The following is a 25,229-nucleotide window of genomic DNA, read 5'->3' as shown; positions in this document are numbered from 1 at the left end:
AATAAGTTTTCAATTGAGACTTAAATGGTTTAAGAGATTTTTCAGATTGCAAATATAGCGGAAGAGTTCCAAAGTGTTGCTGGAATTACAGAGATACATTGCTATATACTAACATCTGTAAATACCTTAAGAAAGAATACAGGATTTTTTGGAAGCTTTCTATATCACCACTTAGCATACGCAGGTATTTGTTTTGTCTTATTTGTGGTTTTGAAAAAATTGAATAAAACATTTCTGAACTTAAGAAAAACAGTGTAATTACATCTGTAATATCTCTCTAATATCATGAGAAATTTGAATTCTCAATGTTTTTTGCAAATTCATTTCTGTATCCTACCTGCGGCCTGCTTCCCCCAGGGTCATGTGCCATTCTCTTAGACACTCAAAAAGTAGAGACAGCACACATCCCTGCAATATACCAAGCTGCAAACTGTGCCAGCATATTTCATGGGATCCCACAGCCACTCACATAAGGAGGGGATCCTGCACATCTCATTTTCAAATGGGTTATATATCTTGCAATGCAGAAAAAGTATAAATAAAGGTGCCCCACTGGAGAAAAAAGCCAGAAGCAAAAGACAAGGACCAATTTCTACAGATATATAGTATTAATCATTGCAATGTGAACCAGGATGTAACCTCTGTTGGACAACACTTCAGAGAACCCGACCATTACATCAATGATTTAAAAAGAAGTTTTAAGACAGTTCAGGAAGGTTAGACCTTTGAAATCAAAATGATAAAATATTTTGACACTGACCATATAGGAATTCAACAAAGATCTGGGTTTTCTATTGCATTACAAACCATAAAATTATCCTGCTTTGTTACCCACCCATCTCTTATCTTACCTACCCTTTCCCTCTTTATGTCAATATTTGCTTATTTCTGAAGACAAATTTAAAAATGCATTGTTTCATTTCTATATATTACCTTTCAAAGTTGACTAACATGGCTACCACACCATTTATACCAGGGAGGTCAAAGTCCCTCCTTGAGAGCCAGAATCCAGTCGGGTTTTCAGGATTTCCCCAATGAATATGCATTGAAAGCAGTGCATGCACATAGATCTCATGCATATTCATTGGGGAAATCCTGAAAACCCGACTGGATTACGGCCCTCAAGAAGGGACTTTGAGACCCCTGATTTATACCTATCCATAATCTATAAACTCAAATCAGAATCATTATAACGATCCATCTTTACAGTGAGGCAAAAAACATAACCCCCTACAGTTTTTTTGCAGTTTTAGGTTTATTAAATTTGATTAACCACCTAGAGTCAGACTTTCAAGGTGGAGTACAAAGAAACATAACAACATAAAAATTAGAAAGAGAACTCCAATATGTATGGACAGAAGAGGAAAGAGAAAAAACTGTTTGCTCAGCATGGCTTCATGCTCCCGCTTATAGCTCCATCAAGCCAGAGCTAACTCAGAAGCAACCATCATTCATGGATCCATACAAAATGCTTCCTTAAAAATGGAATTTTAAGCAATTTCTTAAAATTAGACCGAGAGAGCTCACAACCCCAAAATAAATGGAGTTAGTTGCAAAGTTCAGGAACTGTGACATTGAACATCGACCTACTAAAACAGTGGTGCCCACACTTTTTTGGCTTGTGAGCTACTTTTAAAATAACCAAATCAAAATGATCTACCAACAATAAAATGTTGAAAAACAAAGCACACTGTACATAGAAAAAATGTTAATTATCATTTGTATTTGGGTTTTTTCCAGAGGTCAAGGCAGATGACTTTAAAATATGCAATGTCACCTCAGTAACAACTATACAAAAATAGACAAATATAGCCCCTCCCCATTTACTAAACCACGATAGCGTTTTTTAGCGCAGGGAGCTGCGCTGAATACCCCTTGCAGCTCCTGACACTCATAGGCTCCCTGCGCTAAAAACCACTATCGTGGTTTAGTAAACGGGGCCATAGTGCAAAATATAGAACAGCAGATATGAATTCTCAAAATGGACACATTTTGATCACTAAATTGAAAATAAAATCATTTTTCCTACCTTTTTGTCTGGTGATTTCATGAGTCTTTGGTTGCACTTCCTTCTTCTGTAAATCCAATATTTCTTTCTTTCTGCCCCCTCCTCTTTTCTTTCTTTCTCTTTCCTTGCCCCCCTCTTTATTTCTGTCTTTCTCTCTCCCCCTGTCCCCCCAAGCCATCGTGCCGATTTCTCTACTTCTCTGATTCTTTCTTCCTGCCCCCCCCCCCCCCCCCCCCAAGCCACCACGCCAATTTCTCCCTACTTCCCCGAGCCAGGCCTGGCGCTTAGAAGCACTGGGTCACAAGCGTTCACCTCCATCAATTCTGACATCGGAGAGGAAGTTCCAGGCCAGCCAGGCAGCAATTGGCTGGCCCAGAACTTCCTCTCCAATGAAGGCTTGTGGGTCCGGTGCTTGTACGTGCCTGGCCTGGCTCGGGGAGGCAGGAAGAACAAGATTGCAAAGGCGTTGCCCTTGCGATCTACTGATCGATCGTGATCGACCATTTGGGCACCCCTGTTCTAGAAGGTTCCAGTGGGCAATAAAATATAAGCAAGCAACTACTTGGACCGTCAAGGAGAAATTTTACGTAGTGATTTGGTCATCATGCTTACGTATTACTTTTAAGCAGTATTCAATTATCTTAAGCTGTCTTGATATTACTGACGTTGTAGTGTTGCTACCTAGCAATTTTTGTACGCAGTGACATAACACCATTCAAACGATACAATTAATAAAGTATCTGTAAAATTGTAAAGTATCTCTCCCTGACTTTTATAAAGGTTGCTTCAGGAAGTTCTTCACAGCCTCGTCGACTGGTCCCTATGTCAGGCTGTCCCAGATCATCTGCTGCCACCTTGATCATGATTGTCATTCTGATCAGAAATGCTTTTAATGAAAATATATGTAAATTATTATATTATCAAATACAAGTCTATGTCACTGTGATGTCATTAACAGTAAGCTGCTACCCTTTTTTAAAATAATAGTAGTTTAGAGTGCAAACATTTTTTAACAAGTGCAAATCGTAGGTGGTCACACTAAAAAGTTTGTAACTTTACCACGCTTAAAAATAATCTCCTTCCACTCAGCAACAACAACAAAAAGCTGTCAATTTTACACTGAGATTCCACACGGTTGCTGAGAAAATGGGGAGAAGTCTGCCCCAGGCGTAGGCACCCATCCTCCCTCTCAGCCCCTGCTCCTTTCCTGCCCCCCCCCACTGCCATGCGTGTGCACCGCTTCCCTTCCTCCGAGCAGCAACCCCCCAACCTGCTGTTGCACCAGTGCCGGCTCTTCCTCTGACATCACTTCCTGGACCCGTGCCTTGGAAGTGATATCAGAGGAAGAGCCGATGGGAAGGGAAGTGACATGGGCGGGGAAGGTGGGGCGGGATGCCACCACCTTGCACCCTCGCTATACTACTGCTAGGGGGTTACTTTTTATTGCCTCATTCTATATAAACCCAAATCAGAATCAGTATATATGATCTATGGGGTTTATATACCTATCCATAACACTGGCCAAAACTAATTTTGGTGCCTCAAATGTTAGACCTGTTTCTGAGTATATTTGACCTGCTGATTCCAAAAATGGCACCAGTTTTCTCCTACCAGCTATAGTTTTTGAGATACTGAACATGTGCCATATAGCACTCTTCACTCTGTTTGCCAATTTAAAAAATCTGGATATTTTAATGTAGTGTTTAAATTAATATCTTTTAAGCATGAAGGAAATATATTAAAGATTAAAATCTACATATTTCATACCCAAAGCACAAGTTTATGATACAAACTTTCCAGTCATTCGACACACAAGAAGCTCCTTTTGTAAGACTTCCGAGAGTGGGATGTGCCAGGACAAACCCACATAAGATTCCATCATGTGTGCATCCCATCTTCCTTGGATCTAACTTCCATTGGTTATATGTCTTGGTGAAATCTTTCACCTTGCTCTTCGCTTGTCACTAAGGTTCTCTGGAAAGCGATCTAAGTGACTCTGCAGATAATGGACTTTAACGCTCATGGTACAGCCAAGCCTGTTGAAATGAAAGAGAATATCCTCTACTGATTGTGTGTAGTTGTCTGCCTTCATGTTGCCAAGAAAGTTTTTCACAACATTACAGCTTGTGTAATCTGTAAACTCAAATTAATAGCATATGGGTATATCTATATGAATGATCCCAAATCAGAATCATTATCTATATGTGTATATGATGACAGGCATAGGTCATGCCCTGTCTTGGAGGCGCCACAGGGGGGAGCTCAGACTCCCTGATTACAACTTAGAGTGCAAGAACTATGGGAAATGTTCTTGACCTTTTAAGGATGACAAGTAGAGGAACCCATCAAGAAGAAGAGGTTTCCCTTTTAAGAAAAAGGGGCCAACTAGGAAAATTCTGGCCCCATCTGGAAGGTGGAGTATCCTAGAAAGGTGGGTTTGGTCCCAGAAACCCCACAAAAGCTCTCTCCAAGAAGCAGAGAAGAAAATATATCTGGAGAAGAATGTTGTCTGTAGCCACAGAACATGGATGGATCAGGTTAAAAATCCTGGGACACGGATCCCTACACAAAGGAAGAGGTACTTACCTTAATGTGTTACTCTGTGGGAAACTTGCTTCTCTGTTTTAGGCTAAAAAGTTTTGAAGTGCACTTTTAGAATAAAAATTAACAGCCAGGGGTAGAGGACAGGGCCATAAGGTCAGAGAATATTGTCCTGTCCAAAGGGTAGAAACTGATCAAGTCCCTAGTATTCAGTAAAAAGGGCTCAGTTCAAGGTGGTGCTACTTGGAAAAGTATGTTAAAAAAGAATAACACCAAACCTAAATCATTACATATATAGCAAGGGCAGATTGACGGTGATGTGGGTCCCCAGGCAATAAAGGTGTCATGGTCCACTAACCTCCTATCAAAGGTGGTTAAATTAGATGGACCTTAGGGGAGAGTGGGCCTCCTACTGCTGTGGGCCTTGGGTACTGCCCTATTGTTCTAGTGGTCAGTCCATTCCTGGTATATGAGATGAGATGATTCATGTTGTTCGCCAACTTCCAAAGCTTAGGTTTAAAGAGAAAAGAGAATAACATTGATTAGAGGTATGATTTCTATAATGGATAAGCCTTTCGATAAGATTTTTTCAGGAAGATGATTCGGTAAGCATTGTCCAAATTTGATAGGAAGGAAAACAAACATTGATTAGATATATGATTTCTGGAACATATACGAGTCTATACACTCATATATCTGGATATATGTGTGTATGTTTGATTGTGTATGTGTGTATAAATATATATATGTATATATATATATATACACACACACAGTATATAGAGTATATTAGTTAGGTGCCATCGACTCATGTTCAAGTCCTACTGACTTGATGAATTACAGAACTAAAAAGAAATCAGTTTTGTGCTAGTCAGGTATGGACCTCCAGCGCCATCCTCATGGTTGTTTTCAATGTGTCCAGCCATCTGATTGCAGGTCACACTCTTCATCTGGTTCCTTCGATCTTCCCAAACATGATGTCCTTCTCTAAGTCAGAATCATTTTCAAAGCACTTAGATTTACAAAGTAGCATGGAGGGGGCTGGAGAAACAGCATGGAGGGAGGGAGGGGGGTCTGGAGAACCATTATGGGAAAGAAAGAGTGCTGGAGAAAAGAGCATGGAGTAGGGTAGTGCTGGATGGGAGGGGAGAGACTAACAGAAGGAGAGGAGGTTGGAAGGAGAGAGAGGGGCACCCATGGATTGGAAAGAGCGAAAGAGAAAGAAAGAAGCACCCACAAGAGAGTGGGATGGAAGGAGAAGCACCCATGGGGGAGAAGGGCTGGAGGAAGGGAAAGAGAGAAGCACTAAAAGGGTACCAAGGAAATGGGTGGAGTGTAGGCGGGGCTGTAATTCTACAAATGGCCCATCTGCAGCATCCACTATCTCCTCCTCTCCCTAAGAGTCTTTGTCTCTATCACCTCTCCAAGGAGACTATTCCACATATCTAATACCCTTTCTGTAAAAAAGTATTTCCTTAGATTACACCTGAGCCTATCATCTCTTAACCTCATTCTACGTCCTCTTACTCTGGAGTTTCCTTTCAATTGAAAGAGACTCGTCTCTATTTAGTATTTATACTAAATAGATATTTAAATGTCTCTCAAGATAAAAAAAAGTAGTGACAGTAAAACCAAAAAATTGCAAAAAATGTCACTCACCAGCCGATGAAAAAAGAAGAAGTTTAGTACCGGTGGATCCTTTCCAGTTATGTCCTCTGGCGCCAGAAAAAATGTATTATAAGAATGAATTTTAAAATTTTAATATATAAAAAAGAATGAAAAAATATTACTGTGCACAGTAGTGGGGGTTCCCTCCTTTAGATCTTTTTGCATTGTGCTGCGGGTGTTAGTTTTTTTGCCCATGATAAGAAAAAGAATGCCAGCTGTGAATCATCAATGATTGCTGCATGCTAAAACGTTTTTGAGGCTTTTTCGCCACCTGTTTTGAATTTCAATGTTGGATCTTAGAGAGGTAGCCCACTGCTGGTGAGTGACATTTTTTGCAATTGTTTGGATTTAAATGTCTCTCTCATATCTCACCTCTCCTGCCTTTCCTCTAAAGCAGGGATCTCAAAGTTCCTCCTTGAGGGCCGCAATCCAGTCGGGTTTTCAGGATTTCCCCAATGAATATGCATGAGATCTATGTGCATGCACTGCTTTCAATGCATATTAATTGGGGAAATCCTGAAAACCCGACTGGATTGCGGCCCTCAATGAGGGACTTTGAGATCCCTGCTCTAAAGTATACATATTGAGATCTTTAAGTATGGTCCTGTACGCCTTATGATGTAGACCATCAACTTCTTCCTTCCTTCTACTTTTGTGGAGAGGGACCTTACCCACCCTTTTCCAGTCCTCCAGTACCACGCCTGACTCTAGAGAAGCATTGAAAAGGTCACCTAGTGGAGCCACCTGAACTTCCCTAAGTTCCTTCCGTACCATTGGATATACACTATCCAACTCCATCACTTTATCCACCTTTAGTTTAGTGAGCTCCTCATGAATACAACTCTCTGAAAATAGACCAGGGTCTACTATACCTCCATCCCTATTTGGGTTTGACTTCTGTGGTCCCGCTCCTGGTGCTTCAGCTGTGAACACAGAATATATGGGTATAAATTAGCAGGCACTGCCTCCATAGTATGCAAATTTATCTCATTCAAATTCATTGTGGCCCTCCTGAAAACTTGACTGGCTAGGTATGTCCTGAGGACTAGATTTAGAGTTATTGCCTTCACCAACACCACATTTTGTAACCAAAATTTGAACTTCAGTGCAGGAAGTTCAATACCGGCCATTTCTGGCAGATAAGAACATAAGAATAGTCATCTAGCCCAGTATCTTGTTTCTAACAGTGGCCAATGCAGGTCACAAGCACTTGGCAGAAACCCAAATTGTAACAACATTCCATGCTACCAATCCAGGGCAAGCAGTGGCTTTCCCAGTGGCATAGTAAGTGGGGGGCAGACCACATCTGGCATCATCTTGGCAGGGGTGCCAGCGCCTCTTCTACTCTCTGCCTCCTCACATGACTCTTGAAATGAAGATGCTGCTTGCGCCAGCCTCGGCTCCTTTATGATGAAACTTTCTGGTCATGTTGTCAGAAGTGAGCTGAGGCCAGCGCTAGTAGTAGGTGGAAGACGCTGCTTAGAAATTTCAAGAGGTATGCGGGGAGAAGAAAAGGGGGGGGGAGGGGGCGCACGGAATGGTGATGCCACTGCCCTGGGTGCCTCCCTTCTTTGCTACGCCACTGGCTTCCCCCATGTCTGTCTCAATAGCAGAGTATGGACTTTTCCTCCAGGAACTTTCCAAAACCTTTCCAATAACCACTGTTACAGCATCCTCTGACAAGTTCCAGAGCTTAACTATTCATTGAGTGAAAAAAATATTTCTTCCTATTGGTTTTAAAAGTATTTCCATGTAATTTCATTTTGTGTCCCCTAATCTTTGTAATTTTTGAAAAAGTACAAAATCAATTCACTTTTATCCATTCTACACCACTCAAGATTTTGTAGACTTCAACTATTTCCTCCCTCAGCCGTCTCTTTTCCTCTGATGAGAGGAGTTCCATCCTCTTTATCATTTTGGTTGCTCTTCTTTGAACCTTTTCTAATTCTGCTTTATCTTTTTTGAGATACAGAAACCAGAATTAAACGTAATACTCAAAGTGAGGTCTAATATTCTTTGAATACAGTCTTGAGCTGCTTATTGCAAAGGGGCAATATCACTCCTGCTTACTCATATTAGGACCACAAATAAAGAACAGATTGTGGAGAAAGGCTCATGTCAGTTGCCACAGCAGGAAACACATTTTCCATTTGCAAGAACAGAAGAACTTAATAGCCTTACTGGGTCAGACCAATGCTCCATCTAGCCCAGTATCCTGTCTTCAGGGTGGCCAATCCAGGTCACAAGTACCTGGCAGAACCCCAAATACTATCAACATTTCATGCTACCGATCCCAGGGCAACAGTGGTTTCCCCTGTGTGTGTCTCAATAGCAGACTATGGACTTTTCTTCCAGGAACTTGTCCAAACTTTTTTAAACCCTGGTGTGCTAACCACTATTATCACATCCTCTTGCAATGAATTCCAGAGCTTAACTATTCTCTGAGTGAAAAAATATTTCCTCCTATTGGTTTTAAAAGTATTTCCATGTAATTTCATTTTGTGTCCCCTAATCTTTGTAATTTTTGACGGAGTGAAAAATTGATTCACTTGTATCCGTTCTACTCCACTCAGGATTTTGTAGACTTCAATCATAGCTCCCCTCAGCCATCACTTTTCCAAGCTGAAGAGCCTCTTTAGTTTTTCCTCATACAAATTAAGCGCAATACTCCAGGTGAGTTGACACCATGGAGTGATACAGAGGCATTATAACATTTTTAGTCTTGTTAACCATCCCTTTTTAAAAATAATTCCTAGCATCCTGTTTGCTTTTTTGGCTGCCCCTGCACATTGGGCGGAAGCTTTCATTGTATTGTCTACGATGACACCCAGATCCTTTTCTTGGGCGTTAACCCCCAAGGTGAACCCTAGCATCTGGTAACTATGATTTGCATTATTCTTCCCAATGTGCATCACTTTGCATTTGTCCACATTAAATTTCATCTGCCATTGAGATGCCCAGTCTTCCAATTTCCTAAGATCTGCCTGCAATTTTTCACAATCCGCATGCATTTTAACAACTTTCAACAGTTTAGTGTCATCTGAACATGTAATCACCTCCCTCTATGTTCCAATTTCCAGATCATTTATAAATAAGTTAAATAGCACCGGTCCCAGTACAGACCCCTGCGGCACTCCACTGTTTACTCTCCTCCATTCAGAAAAATGGCCATTTAACCCTACCCTCTGTTTTCTATCCGATAACCAATTCCTAATCCCCAATTGAACTTTGCCACCTGTCCCATGACTCTTTAATTTTCTCAGGCGCCTCTCGTGAGGAAGTTTGTCAAAAGTTTTCTGAAAATCTAGATACACAACATCAACCAGCTCACCTTTATCCACACCTTCAAAGAAGTTAAGCATATTGGTGAGGCAAGATCTTTCTTGGCTGAAGCCATGCTGACTCTTTTTTTTGTTTTTAAATTCTATCAAGGAAATAGATGCAGTCTCTTAAATAAGATATTGATGTGGGACATTTCTATGGAATACTTTCTATTTAAATTGTATCAAAGATTTTAAGTGAGTCACGCTCTCATCTGCAGCTTTTTAAAATACGGATTTGCAAACATTGAGCCTTGCCATTCCCCTGCCTAATTAACTTTCAGAGCCTAATTTTCCTTCCCCATGACATCATGCTTGTGGTATACTATATGTGTGTGTATCACAATGATTGATCTATATGACAATTGTTCAGCCTCGTATGCTATGATCATCCTGTCAGTTTCTCTGGCTCTTGTTTTTGCTCTGACCAAAGTGCACTTTGCTGCCCCCTAGTGTAACTAACTAGAGGCTTCTGCCGGTACCTAATGGTTTGGCTAGTCCTGAGTAACGAAAACCATATATAAATATAGTTCAGCCAATATCCAGCCTGTAGCGGTCGGCATTCTTGACAATGCTGAATGCTACAGACCGAATTAGGTCCAGATATTCAGAGCCTTCACTTATACAAACACCAGCAGCAAGCATCCAGTATGACCAATGGCCAATATCGACAGGGCCCAGACTCCATCTCTGCACTAACCGGAGAATGCCACGGCTGTCGGAGCTAAGATTCAGTGGTTGGCATAATTTAACTGATAGGGTGAATCATTCTGAATATTGTAACAATGGAAATATGTATGTTTTGTTTAACATTTTATGCTTGTTATTATGTAAACCGTATAGGTAATATATGGTATATACATTTTTAAATAAATATTAGGCCCAACCTTCTTTGTATAGCTGACACTGGCTCATTATAAAAACATTTGTGACACCGTGCAGTACAGTAATTCTCTAAGGGCTCCTTTTAATTTAAAAAGAACTGAAAGGTGGCCTGCACAGAACACGCCCCAGACCCACTATGCAAAATCTACCCTCCCCATCGTAGTGCATTTTAAGCTGTACTTCCCAGGGCTTAGTAAAAGGACCCCAAACTAATAGCCCTGGTACGTCTTGGCAATGATTACAAATTCCTGCAGAATGAAATAGATGGAAAGAGCTTTGGTCAATATTGAACATTCGCATCTACATCGTGACTGTCTGTTGACAGAAAACCATTTGCATATGTACGCAGGACCACGAACTCCCACTCTGCAGGCTGAAAAGACAGAAGCATTCCTTCAAAATAAACTAATTTCTTTATTTGGTAAAATTCATATGAACATCTTCAGATTGGACTGAAATATTAAAAATGTATAAATAAGGTCTAAGCTTAAGCCATTGGTGTTTGTTGTTGTTTAGAAACCTCCTGAGTTCTCATTTAAATCACCTCAAGGCTAAGAAATGCTTAACTTCTTGTTACCAGTGGAAAGAAAAGAACCCAAAGTACTGAACTGCAAAAAGCATTTTCCTAATCTCACCGAGGCCTCCAGATTGCTCTCACTCAAACTGCCGTCAGCACTTTTGCTCTCTGATTTTCTGTAACATTTTGTAAAAACACAGAGTGGCAAAACATGCTTGAATAAGAGTCTATTACTTCCCTTTTGTCTGGAAGCCAAAATTCAGCTCCTACTGCCTAAACGTCCCTAAGAATTGCAAACCTCATTTGCAGAACTGAAATAAAGAAGAGAAACTACGCAGAGCCCCCCAAAAACAGATTAAAAGGAAGAAAAACAACAAAAAAAAGACTTTCCTGCCCCTCCCAGAGGTGATAAAATAAAACTTATTTTTTAGAGAGGGTACATCAACTTTTTTGCAATAAAAAAAATCTCCTTGAAAATATTTGCTAAAAATTGTGTAGCAGTCACTGCAAAGCAATACATAGCAACTGAGAAAGGTGTGTTAGTTCTGGATTAATGATCAGACCACCTTGCAGTGTCACCAAGCATGCTGCTGTTATAGGGAGGGGTCCAGGAATACAAACTGAGCTCCACTTTCTTGTCTGGCTCCTCTTAAGGATAAGCTAAAGTGAAAATTATTTCTCCTGCGCTGCAGGCCATGTGAGGTTCACCAGGCAGGCCAACACAAGGGATGTTCTTCAGTGTCCAAGCATCGCAAAAGAACAAAAAATTACCAAAAAATTAAAGAAAACCATATCAAAAGTGTTCCGAAACTACACTAACTGAGTCCAAAAGGAGGAACGTTCCCAGCTACAGATCAGTTTCTTCATTAAAAAATTTAAATCTACAAATTCCAGTAACATATAAAACAAAGTCAAAATGTAATGGCAAGAGACATGAGTAAAACAGGAAGACACTGATGCTACAAATAAATTGCAAAGAATATGTACAAGACCCTGTTTTTCCTGGTATTTTAGAGATTGTAATGCATGTTTGCAACAGCAGCCAAGGATGGAGTTCCAGGCACCAGACCGCTGGGTTAGCTCCTACTCAAAGGGGCGGCAAGGCCCCTTGGGTTTCTGTCACCAAATGACACTCGATATACTGGTCTCCCTCGGCAGAAGCGGCAGTATGGCACTGTTTGTATGAGTCTCATCGGGATGCTGATCCCGGTTCGTTTTTGTCTGTGGCCGCTGCCCGTTAATTAATGTCATAGGGATGTTGCAATAGGTAGGCTGATGACCTAAGGAGGTCAGAGGCAGGGTGCCAGCAGGAGGTACATCGTATTCATAGCTCCGATAATAGTTTTTCTGGTGCATCTGGGAATGGTAAGTGTTATGAAAGGTGGAGCGCAGGTCTGGGTGGGCAGTGGCCAGAGCTGTGGAGGCCGCAGCAGCCATGGAGATGGCTGACACGGTCTGCAGTTCCCCAAAAGGCCCCTGCTCGCTGACGTCTAGAACCTGCTCGTGGCTTATGGGCTCTATCCTCCTAAAAGGCATTTCGTACTGTAAACGTTTCCAGAATTTGGAATTTATCTTGTTGCATTTTGGTCCCTGCCATTTAATAACGGTCAGGAACTTGATGGTGTGTTTCAGGGTTTGCACCTCCTGATAGTTCATAATTCCACGGAGTTCGCTGCATTCGATCAGGATCACTTTAATCTCTCCAGTCACCAGCATGTTTCGAAGTCTGCTTTCCAGCTCAAAGATGCTCCAGCCTCTTCTTACAACATAGTTGGGGGTCATTACAATAATTAATCGCTTGCTCTGGTCCACACATCTGGCTACATCTTCGATGTATGCTACAAAATAAAAGAATGGAGTCAAACCAGTAGAACTAATCATTCCAGAATAATTGTTAAGCTACTTACCAGAGAAAAAGGGTTACCATATGGCTCCGGAAAAAAAAAAGGATGGATTGAGACATCTGGGTTTTACTTTCACTGAAAGTAATGGAGGAAAAACCTGGATATCTCAATCCGTCCTTCTTTTTCTGGAGCCATATGGTAACCCTATGTGAACCACTAACCTGATATACCTTAAAACTGCAGGTTGGTGACTCAAGCACTACATTGAATTACAGCAATGCAAAGACAGGGGGACGCCAGGTCAGGTCCACTATCTTTTAAAGGGCCAGCTCCATATCACACACCCCTTCCCTCATCATCCTACACCCCCAAAAACCTCTTTTCAGAAACACCACCCCATCCCTTGATCACAATCCTTCATCCTGACATCCTCCACCTCATTTGGTCTTTTCAGGCTGCCACATGGCTTGGTAAAATGATGTTAGAAGCTTCTTCTTATTTAGATTTTAGGAAATCGCTAAAGAGTCAATTATTTAATAAGTTGATATCTTAACGCTTCTCTCTTAACTTCATTTATGTTATTATCACTTGCATTTTTATTTATGGTCTGTTTTTATTCTTATTGAAATGTATGTATAGTTTCCTTGCTGTATTTTACCAGGATATTTTTATGGAATTGTATATATTATTTCTTGTGTTGTGAGCCACTTAGAATCTCCCTGGTATAATAATTATTATTAATATAACAAGCTTCCTAGGCATTTCCCAAATCTGATAGATATTATCACATTATCATTTGATAAATAATTAAGAAAGGAAAGAAGGCAGTGGCCTTTTGCGAGAGTGAAGGAAACACATTTGAAGTGGGAGAATCGAGGTCCGATACAACAAGAGTCCTTATTCTGCAAGAACTTTAGCAATATCAAATGCACCAAGGTGGAGATTAGTGAAACTGTACTGTCTGCAGGTTTTAAATAAAAATAAAGGTGAATTTACTTTGGATACTGGTGCCAGTGTGTGGCTGATTTGGGAAGTACGAACAAGAGTCGTAGTTTGGGTGAATGACGACAGAGTTATGACATCCTTGGGTGTTTTATAAAATACACAAATGTATGCAGGGTACACACAATTTATAACTTCCTCAGAAGAGGAGTAATTTTGTCCATCAGCATTTGTGTGTGGTCAGGAGCCTATTTCATAAAGCTACTATCTAAGTTGGCTAAATACAACAGCATTACAATAGGATCCTCTCTGGACTTCTTAGACTAGACCGGGGGTCGGCAACCTGCGGCTCCAGAGCCGCATGCGGCTCTTTTCCACCTTTGCTGCGGCTCCGGTAGTGTGTCACGCAGGCATGCAGTTACAAGTCCGGCGTCGCGGCAGGAAATAGCCACGCTGAGTGAGCTCAGCACTACATAGATGAAAGCCTTGCTTGCTGATTGGTCCGGCGGCCCCGTCCCGCCGTGCCGCCGGACCAATCAGCAAGCAAGGCTTTCATCTGTGTACGTGCTGAGCTCACTCAGCATGGCTATTTCCCGCTGCGACGCCGGACTTGTAAGATGCACGCCTGAAAAAGAAATCATCCTGGCCGGGGTCGGTGTCATGCTCCGGAGATCTACAGCCTTCCTATCTCCCTCTCCCTTCTACCTGCTTCCGGCCACATCCCCTGCTCCGCGGCTCTCTTCGGCAACTCAGCAGCAGCGATCGACACAAGCTTCTGACGTCGGGGCCTACCCTCTGCGAGTCCCGCTTGTTTCAACTTCCTTTTTCCACAAAGGCGGGACTCGTAGAGGGAAGGCCTCGATGTCGGCAGCTTGTCTTGATCACTGCTGCTGACGAGTTGCTGAAGAGAGCCGCGGAGCAGGGGGGTGTTGCCAGGTGCAGGTAGAAGGGAGAGGGCCAGATGCAGGACTCGTGGGTGAGGGAGGAGAAGAGAGAGGGGAGGGAAACAAAAGGAAATATTTCATACTGGGCTGGGCCGGAGTGGAGGGAGGGTAGAAAGATTCTGGCTACAGGGTGCATTAACAAAGGAAAAGGGGGGAAAGCTGAAAATGGAGATAGTGACACAAAGAAGAGAAAGGGTAAGCAGGACCTACTGAATAAGGATAGAGATACAGAGGGGACATGAAGAGGAGGTGAAATAGAGACAGAAGTAATGCTGAAAAAGTGTGTGGGGGGAGATAAAGACATTGAAAGGGCAAATGGTGAACATGGTGTAAAGATAAGGACAGAGACAAATGAAGATTCTGAAAAAGTGGTGAGATAGGGATATAGGTGAGATGGACACAAAGAAGGGTGATGCTGGAAAATAGGTGGAATGGTAATTCTGACAGACACAGAAGGGAAATGCTGGATCAAGGAGAGATGGGGCTCAGGCTGGATGGAATGAGGAGAAATGCCTTGTTGGCCCGGAACTTCCTCTCCTACGTCAGAATTGACGTCAGGGAGCGGAATGCTGGTCAGCGCAACACTTCTGCAGGGAAAGCTTGGGACGGCGGTGGCTTGGGGGCTGTTCCCCGATTGCGGTGGCAGCAAACCGAGTGGCTTGGGGGAGGGCACGGAGACAGAAAGAAGGGGGAACAGGGAGACAGAAAGAAAAAGTTGGGGGAGAGAATGAGGTCTGGAGGAGAGGAAACATACAGGAGGCTGAAAGAAAGGAAGAAAGATTGGATGCACAGTCAGAAGAAGAAAGTGCAACCAGAGACTCATGAAATCACCAAATAGCAAAGGTAGGAAAAATGATTTTATTTTCAATTTAGTGATCCTGTATATAGCATTAAGATAAGAAACAATATATGCAGTGTTAGATTTGTTTTATAATGGTTTTGCGGTTCCAAGTTTTTTTTTCTTTTCGAAAACGGGTCCAAGTGGCTCTTTATGTCTTAAAGGTTGCAGACCCCTGGACTAGACCATAAAAGCCCGTATGTTGCCCCTGTGTTATAAAGACAACATAAACCCTCTATGGGCCTTTACAGGATTACCTCCCTGACAGCTTCCACATAGTTACACTATTTTGCAGGAATGCGTATGTTTTCTGTGTTAAGTATATAACGCATGTGTTCACCTCTGTATATACAATATACACTTTTATAAGTAAGCTTGTGTGACTCTCCTGAAAAACGCCTCTGCCATAGAGACAGAGTCAATGGATTTTAAGGCCTAGATTCTTCAAAACCACGTAAAAAACCTATGGGCTGCTGTTGCAGCCATTATAGTAGCAATCAGAACTTTAGGCCCCTTCCCAGTGCATCCAGGGAGGGGTTCGAGACTCTGATTGGCCAGGTTGTTTAAGGCTCCTCCTAAGGGATGGGCCTTATGCATCTGGGCCAGTCAGAGCCTTAGGTATCCAGGAAAGGGCTTGAGGTTCTGATCGGTCCAGGTTGTTTAAGGCCCCATAGGAGGATGCATCAGGGAGGGATAGCCATTCCTCTGGCCAGCCATCTAAAGTAAGGTAAGGGGGAAAGGGCAGGGGTTGTCAGAGGCACAGGAGTGTTGTGTCTATAATCAAGCAATTAGGTGAAGGAGTTGTGCCTTCACTGACATTAATTGTTAATCAATTTTTGGAGACCACTATTATGCCCAAGTTATTGAAAACTGCTACAGTTAAACCATTATTGAAGAATGATAATTTAGATGTGTCCATTTTGGGCAATTACAGACCAATTGCTGTGCTGCCTTTTGTGAGGAAAATTATTGAGAAGGTGGATGGGTCATAAACAGTATATCAAAGATTAAATAAACTTGGATCTGCTGTTGATATGGTTGATACGAAGGTTTTATTAGGTATTTTGTCTAATATGGGGCTAGGACAGGGGTGTCAAACTCAATCACATAGGGGCTGAAATCTAAAACATAGGCTAAGTCGTGGGCCAAATTTTTTATTAAGATACTTAGGGGTCCTTTTATTAAAGTATGCTAAATGCTCACCTTAATAAAAGGACCCCTAGTCTTAGTAGAGGTATAGTGTTACAACCTCTCCAACCCCCATGCCAGCTCTGTGATGTAAACAAAATAAATAAAAAAGACTTTACCTCTCTCTTTTAGGTCCTAGTTCACGCCTGCTGTCTAACACCAGCTCTGGCAGGATACACATTTCAAATCTGACATATTGTAATCACAAAACAGAAAATAAAATTATGTTTTCTTCTTTTTGTTGTCTGGTCATTATTCAAATCATGTTGGTCCCTGGCTGTGGTTGTCTTCTGATAACTCACTTGCCAGGGTCTACTGCCCATTTGTCGTTTCCTTCTTTCTCCGTGTTAACCATCCATCTTCCATCTCTGTCCTCCCCTTCAGTTTCCCTTCCCTCCCCCGGAGGTCTGGCATCTTTCCTTTTTATTGTCTCCATCTCTGCAGCTGAAGCAATGGACCCCACCATCCCCAGATCCACCATCTCTCTTTTTCTCAACTACCCTTTCCTCCAGCATCTCTCCCTTCTTCCCTACCACTCCAGGGTCCATTTCTCCCTTTCTCTTCCCAACTACCCTCCTATCCAGTATCTCTATCCCCCCTCCACACCATCCCTTGTGTCCAACTTCTCTCCCTTTCTGTTCCTTCCCTCCCTCCATCCCATTGTCCACCATCTCTCTTCCTCTCCTCTGTTTTTAGACCCATTATTTCTTCCCCTCCCCCACACCCTCAGTCAGGCATATGCATGTCTGTTTGGACCCCTCCTTCCCTCCCTCCATGTACTTCTACATCAGGGCCCGCCCCATGCCCTGAAGGCCTGCATGTTTTCCCCCTTTTTCTTCCCGGTCTCACCTTCGAGATGTGGCCTGCCGTTCCTTCCCTCCCTCCATCCCAGCTTCCCAGTCTCATCTTCAAAGCAGCCTGCAAGAAGATCGCCAGTCGGCTGTAGAGTACCTAGCAGGTTGCCTTGGCCTCCACAGCATGTTCCCTCTGCTGCAGTCCCACCCCTTCCTCTGACGTACAGGAATGCAGCAGAGGGAACGTGCTGCGGAGGCCGAGGCAACCTGCTAGTTTCACTACAGCTGACCGGCGATCCTCTTGCAGACTGCTTTGAAGATGAGACCAGCCTGGGATGGAAGGAGGGAAGAAATGGCGGGCCAAATTTAATTACCCTGCAGGTCAAATTTGGCCCATGGGCCTGAGTTTGACACCCCTGGGCTAGGAGGATCTATCATTGTTTGGTTTGGTTCCTACTTTCAAAGATCTATGCAAGTGAAAAGCAATATATGTACTTCTACAAAGCTGACTATAGATAGAGGGTACCATGAGGTTCTGCACTGTCTGAGCTTTTGTTCAATCTTTATCTGGCATTGTTGGGTAATGTATTTCGTATGTTAGGTATTAGTTATTGTCTGTATGCAGATGATGTATAATTTTTCTTTCCTATGTCAGAAGTGACATAGGGCAAGTGACATATCTAGTCTAGTCTAGTCTTTGGTTTATATACCGGATCATCTCCTAACAGAGCTTGACTCAGTTCACAAATAATTAAAGACCAGAATACATAAAAATTAAAACATAAAAAAAGAGAGTGTTAAGTGCTATCAGTTCATTAGTTCAGTAGGTAAGCCATTTAGATATTGTGTAAACAGCAGTGTTTTTAGGACTTTACGAAATTGTTGAAGCTGACCTATCAGTCTAACAGAGTCAGGGAGTCTGTTCCAAGTTTCTACAAGTTTGAAAGCAAACATAGGCAATCCTATGGCAAAGTGAGCTGAAGGATAAACTGACATATTTGCGTGCAATTAATGATTGGATGATGTGTCATAGACTAGTTTGAAATCTTGCAGAAATGGAGTTGATGTTGGTAGGAAGGGTTGAAGATCCATTATGGCCAGAAGTTGTTGAGGTAGATAGTACGGTGCTTACAGTGTGAAAAAAAATGAAACTTTGAGGTGTTTGGAGAGATTCTCTTTTATCCATGAAGGATCAGGTTTTATCTGTCGTAGATTAAAACCAATGCTGTTCTTATAGGATTTTCATCTTGTATTACAAAGGTTGGATTATTTATTGTAATACACTGTATTTTGGCATGTCATCAGCCAAAGATTTTTGCAAGTGGCTCAGAACGCTGAGCACGTGACATCTTTACTACAAAAATTGCATTGGCTACCTTTTAAATCTTGAGTAGTGTTTAAAGTGTTGGTATTGAATTTTCAAGAAATCCACTGAGGGATACCGTGGCATCTTCACATACTGTAACATTACAACAGCCCCGTCAATTATTAAGATCGAAGAACACGATGCGTTTATCTGTTGATGAGTTATAACATGTGAGGCATGCTAGCACCAGAACTCTGGCAATTTCGGTGGAAGAAGTGAGGCTTGGACAACTGAGAATGAATAATAACATTCAGAGTTTTAAAAAATGATTCAAAACATCTCTTTATAGAAGCTTTTTAAGTGGTTAAGAAGAAGTGACTAAAGGAATGAAGTGAATAATGGATATGTTATCTGCATATTGTTTTGTTTTATTATGTTATGTTTTTTGATAGTTGTGCCTTATAATTATGTTTGCTTTTTTATAATCTGCTTAGGTATAAGCAGGATATAAGCTTTTTAATTAAATAAATAAATATCTGGGCTCAGACCTGGAAGTTATGCGGGTGCCAGCACTCCCATAGCTAAGTGGGCATAGATGGGGCTGCCTTTGTGTGGTGCTATCTGAATATGCTTCGTGCCCACATAACTGCCATCTCCAGCCCCAGATCAACCCAGTGGTACCTGAGCAGTGTCAGAGGAGTCAGAGCCAATATGCATGTATTCTATGTTGTTATTGCTTATTTTTAGTTTATCAGGTATTTTAGCTAGATTGTGAGCCTTCGGGACAGATAGGAGAGTTTTTCTCAAGTACCTAAATTCATTTTAGTTTGATACATTATAAACTGCTTAGGTCAGTATTTGTCAAATCTTAAATAAACATAAACATATGCTGTAGGACCACTCAATTAAGTGCCACCACATAATGGCAATTGGCCAGCTTAATGAGTATTAGTGGAGAGGAGTTTCTCCTACCCCCTTAAACTACACTAAGGCCTGGATCCTAGTAATGGCATGCCCGTTTTTTTAAAAACCCACGCCTACATTGAAGGCGCTGTTTGCGCACCTCCCGAAGCATCTAGGCAAGGCTGGTGTGGGAACGGTTTACGTGGGAAATGGCCTTAGGTATCCTTAGGCGACTCTAGGCACTTCCGTAGGTACAAGACAGGTGCCTTAAATGAAGCCTGTAAAATGGTGGCCTACATTTAAGGCGCCTGTTTTAAAAAACAGCCGTGATTCTGTAAACTAAAGCAAAAAAGTTCTATAACATAAATGTTAGATAGACTATATGCAGCACAACATCGAGAAGTCTAAATGATAAAGGATTTCAGTCAAGTTTTTAAATTTATAAATAGATACATTTTAAGTGATAGGAGACCTCAGTGCAGGATTGTATAGTCAAGTGAACGAATGAACGTTCAATAGTGCAATCCGTGTGTCACCACACACCTCACCATCATAATGTCTTCCATGTGAGATATAAATTAGTGCATGAACTTAATAAAGTGAAAAAACACTAAAACAGTGTAAACCAGAACAGCATTGCACTAACATAGTATAGAAAACATAAGAAGACTGCACAGGCTGAGAAACTGTAAAGAGAGCAAAACTGATCTCAATGGGAGGTCCAAGGATCCCCGCGGCTCCCAGACAGTTTCAGGACAGAAATCCAAAGACGTGGTTGTATCGGCTGCTTGAAAGTAGAATAAACAAAGGTTCAACTGAACTCAATTTCGGACAACATCCTTCCAAAAATTCTTCCAAGAAATTTGCTGAATAGCAGCGTGTAACAGTGTGTAAAGTTGAATCTTTGTTAATTGTACTTTCAAGCAACTGATACAACCACGTCTTTGGATTTCTGTCCTGAAACTGTCTGGCAGCCGCGGGGGTCCTTGGACCTCCCACTGAGATCAGTTTTGCTCTCTTTACAGTTTCTCAGCCTGTGCAGTCTTCTTATGTTTTCTATACTATGTTAGTGCAATGCTGTTCTGGTTTACACTGTTTTAGTGTTTTTTCACTTTATTAAGTTCATGTACTAATTTATATCTCACATGGAAGACATTATGATGGTGAGGTGTGTGGTGACACACGGATTGCACTATTGAACGTTCATTCGTTCACTTGACTATACAATCCTGCACTGAGGTCTCCTATCACTTAAAATTTATCTATTTATAAATTTAAAAACTTGACTGAAATCCTTTATCATTTAGACTTCTCAATGTTGCGCTGCATATAGTCTATCTAACATTTATGTTATAGAACTTTTTTGCTTTAGTATTTAATGTTGTTCTATACTAACTCGGGTTTTGTTAACCTTGGTGATTCTGTAAACGGCACTGATGTGCGATTGACGTGCGATCAGCGGCCGTTTTCAGCAGCCATCGATACCAGCTCTGTCTAAAGAATCCGGCCTAAATGTCAACTCTTTATTATTTACTATATGTAAGACATTTATATCCCACCTCAACGGGTAACAGTCAAACATACATAGTTAAAATACACAAACAGCAGAAAATACTCAAACTGCTTGTCCTTGGAGAAATGGATGGTATTCCCTTCCCAGACAATATTTTAGGACTTAGGCAAACCAAACTTTGAAATGAAACTAGGCATTCTACAGAAACAGAGGAATGAAAAATGTAGCACCATTTCACCATTTCTATTACTCACTTCCGGTTGGAATCAAATCTCGGTCTGGTATAAACAACTTGTACCCATAATGCTTTTCAAGCATGTCTGGCAGGACCTGAAGGCCAAATCGTTCTTCCTCAGCTGCTTCCTGATTCCACTGGTCAGGATCCACTTTGGTATATGACAAATAGGCATCATAGTCTTTGTTGTCTGTTAAAAGAAGAGGCCTCGAAATGACGCACAGAATGTATTTTCCATTTCAGTTTAACAGTACAGTCAATCTTTTCATAACTGTCCTTCATGAGAAACGGAGTCAAAAGGTGGTGTTAATTGTTATTAAGAAGTCAATAACCTCAAATGGACTGGATTTAATTCGGTGGACTAAGAGGTTACACTTTGATGTTCGTTGTGAGGAAAGATAAGCAATCGATGGCAGCATTAAAGAAATGTCAATCTCCATCTGACTCTGTAGACTGGGGAGAATATCAATTTGTCTTCAACATTATGTGATCCAGAATGCAAAAGGAAATTTTACAGCCAGGTACCTAAGTTCAAAGTTGGGAGCATAAGCTCATGTGTGTTTTTTAAAAGAGCTTCCCTACCATGACCCCAGTGGCTTGTAAAAGTTCTCTCACAAATTTACACTTCCTCTGAAGAAGGTGTAAAAGAGGGTGTGTTCAGAAAACTGCCCCCAGTTCATTCCCTACCGTGAAGCTCCCCACTTAAGAACATAAGCAGTGCCTCTGCTGGGTCAGACCAGAGGTCCATCGTGGTCCAGGACCTGTATAGTAATCCTCTATCTATACCCTTCAATCCCCTTTTCCTTCAAGAAATTATCTAATCCCTTCTTGAACCCCAATACCGTACTCTGTCCTATCACATCCTCTGGAAGCGCATTCCAGGTGTCCACCACCCTTTGGGTGAAGAACTTCCTAGCATTGGTTCTGAACCTGTCCCCTTTTAATTTTTCCGAATGCCCTCTCGTTCTTGTAGTTTTTGAAAGTTTGAAGAATATGACCCTCTCCACTTTCTCTATGCCCTTCATGATCTTGTAAGTCTCTATCATGTCAAGTTTCAAGTTTATTAAGAGATTTTTTTATACTGCTTATTCAAATTTCTAGGCGGTGTACAGTAATAATAATAATAATAAAAAAAAAATCTTAAAAGGAACAAAACAGTTGGAGTTAAAATATGATACAAAACCGTGTTAGATTAGCAGACACATACAAAAACATATATACTGACTGCACACAAATAGGAAAGAAGGGTAGAACTACAATCTTTGAGAAAAAGCACATTTAGGGATAAAAAAGTAGGTAAGGTTAGGAGCTGAAAGGTTTTAGTCCTGAAAAGGACAGTTTTATCCAAAAGCATCTTCAAATAAGAATGTTTTTAGTTTTAGTCTCCTCTAAGTCTCCGCTTTTTCAGGGAAAACAGCCCCAGTTTCTCTAATTTTTCAGCATATGAAAGGTTTTCCATACCTTTTATCAATCGTGTCGCTCTTTTCTGGACCCTCTCGAGTATCGCCATATCCTTCTTAAGGTATGGCGACCAATATTAGACGCAGTACTCAAGATGCGGGCGCACCATCGCCCAATACAACGGCAGGATAACTTCTTTCTTCCTGGTTGTAATACCTTTCTTGATAATAACTAGCATCCTGTTTGCCTTCTTAGAAGCCGCTGCGTACTGTGCCAACGGCTTCATTGTCTTGTCCACCAGTACCCCAAGTCCTTGTCTAGGCTACTTTCATCCATTACCAGCCCTCCCATCATATAGCTGTACATCAGGTTTCTGTTTCCTACATGCAAGGAAACAGAAACCCGATATACAGCTATACAATGGGAGGGCTGGTAATGGGTGAAAGTAGCCTAGAAAATGACTTGGGGGGTACTAGTGGACAAGACAATGAAGCCGTCGGCACAGTACGCAGCGGCTTCTAAGAAGGCAAACAGGATGCTAGGTATTATCAAGAAAGGTATTACAACCAAAACGAAAGAAGTTATCCTGCCGTTGTATCGGGCGATGGTGCGCCTGCATCTGGAGTACTGCGTCCAATATTGGTCGCCATACCTTAAGAAGGATATGGTGATACTCGAGAGGGTCCAGAAAAGAGCGACACGATTGATAAAAGGTATGGAAAACTTCTGCTTGAGTCATATTCACACTTTCTGTTCCAGATCTTTCTGCTCCAGATCTTTCTTCAGAAATTAAAGGGAAGGGCGCAGAGCTGTGGGTATGGCATAGGGTTACCAGATGTCTGGGTTTAGCCAGCTCCACCTACCTCCTTCTCAGGCCCGGCCTCTATAATTAATCATCGGGCACCGGCAGCAACAATGAGTTAAGCCTGTTGCTGCCGGCCTGCTCTGGAAGCCGCCTCTCTGCAGCAACTTCCTGTTCCTGCATAGGTGGAACTTGCTGAGAGGTGGCTTCCGGGACAGGATAGTGTTGAATGGGAGGTAAGAGACAAAAACAACAGGAGAGTAGGTTAGAAGGAGAGACAGGGGCATCTGCCTGGGAGGTGGGGGGTTTGGAAGGAGAGAGCAAAAGAAAGAAGCACTCACAGAAGAAAAGGGCTGGAAGGACAGAGAGAGAAAGAGATAAAGCACCCGTGAGGGAGAAGGGTTGGAGGAAGGGAGAGAGAGAAGCACTAAAAGGGTTCAGAGGATGGGAAGGGGGACCAAGGAAATGGGTGGAGCATTGGCAGGGTTGTGGGTGAAACATGGGCGGGGCCATGTTTCCTCCTTTTTGTCTTCACCAATGGTAACCCTGTAGCAGCAGAAACAGTTTGTGAATAAGTTTGGGAACTAGGCAAAGGATACGTACTTAGAAGGAAGTGACTTACTAATTAGAGCTGGAGAGTTGCCAAATTATCCAGTCCCAGGAGACAGATTATAGGCCAGTCCTGGATTCCTGACAATTCCATCTTGGTGCATAATGCGACGTATAGTGCTGATTTTAATGGGTAGAATCTGGGACTAGAAACAGCACACTGAATTGGCATGCCAGCTTCAAAAGCTCTGGAGGCTGAGAACTTTGGAGATTGAGGTAATTTTTAAAATGGCTTTCTTGCATCAAGTCTTCTGCCTAATTAATGTTCAAGAAGGGTTTGTTTTTTTGCATTTTAATTTTAAAGAGCTTGTTTGCTTGCACGATCTTGGGATTTCTTTTGCATGTCCATTTCAAATGCAGAGTTGACTTAATTAAAGTCCCCAAATTTCTGAGGGATAAATCTTACACAACAGAGGCAGGTTGTGTGTTTTGACCCACAGAGCAGCTGAGGAAAAGTTGGGGCTTCAGATTGGTTTTTCTCCTTTCCTTCAAAAAGTGCAAAAACTTCTGCAACCAAAGTATGGCTGAGAAATACTCTATCACCCAAGCTGTTGCCCCAGTTATAGCTTCTGCCTCTGTCCAGATGGAAAGCGTGATGCAAAGAGAGGGGCTGGTTCCATGTGAAAGATCTTTGTAGCTTGAATCCCACATGAAAGGAGTGAAGGCTGATACTCAAAACCAAACACAGACACCGAACAACACAGATAAAATCTTCCCAGTGCTCATAACTAATAATATGCAAATTTTATGCATGCTATTAACACTGAACATTGGGGAATTAAAGGGGAGGAACATGCTTGCCTCATGCACAGAAGAGTTTTGAGGTTTTCTTGTGCGCATGTCCAGACAAACCAGGAAGTGAAGCACACAGTGGCATTGTTCTTTTGTCCCTTAAAATAGAATATTTTCAAAATTGGTTTAACCACTTGAAATGTTTATATTTAAGTGCAGATACAAATGCCAAAATTCAA

General features: G+C 41.8%; 1 protein-coding gene across 1 annotated transcript in view; it reads right to left on the bottom strand.

Moving 5' to 3' along the window:
* Window positions 1-10,816: 10,816 nt before the first annotated feature.
* The window catches only part of IL1RAPL1 (interleukin 1 receptor accessory protein like 1), a 625,154-nt gene continuing 610,741 nt past the window's right edge, over window positions 10,817-25,229 (bottom strand). Inside the window, exons 8-9 of the mRNA XM_033950060.1 lie at window positions 21,466-21,636; window positions 10,817-12,777 (exon numbers count right to left, since the gene is read on the bottom strand). Coding sequence (XP_033805951.1) covers window positions 12,059-12,777; window positions 21,466-21,636 — 890 coding nt within the window. The 3' untranslated portion in view covers window positions 10,817-12,058. The remainder of the gene's footprint in view (window positions 12,778-21,465; window positions 21,637-25,229) is intronic.

Source organism: Geotrypetes seraphini, chromosome 6 (genome assembly GCF_902459505.1).
Source record: "Geotrypetes seraphini chromosome 6, aGeoSer1.1, whole genome shotgun sequence".
Taxonomy (NCBI): domain Eukaryota; kingdom Metazoa; phylum Chordata; class Amphibia; order Gymnophiona; family Dermophiidae; genus Geotrypetes; species Geotrypetes seraphini.
Note: the sequence above shows the minus strand (reverse complement) of the source record. Positions and strands in the feature narration are given on the sequence as shown.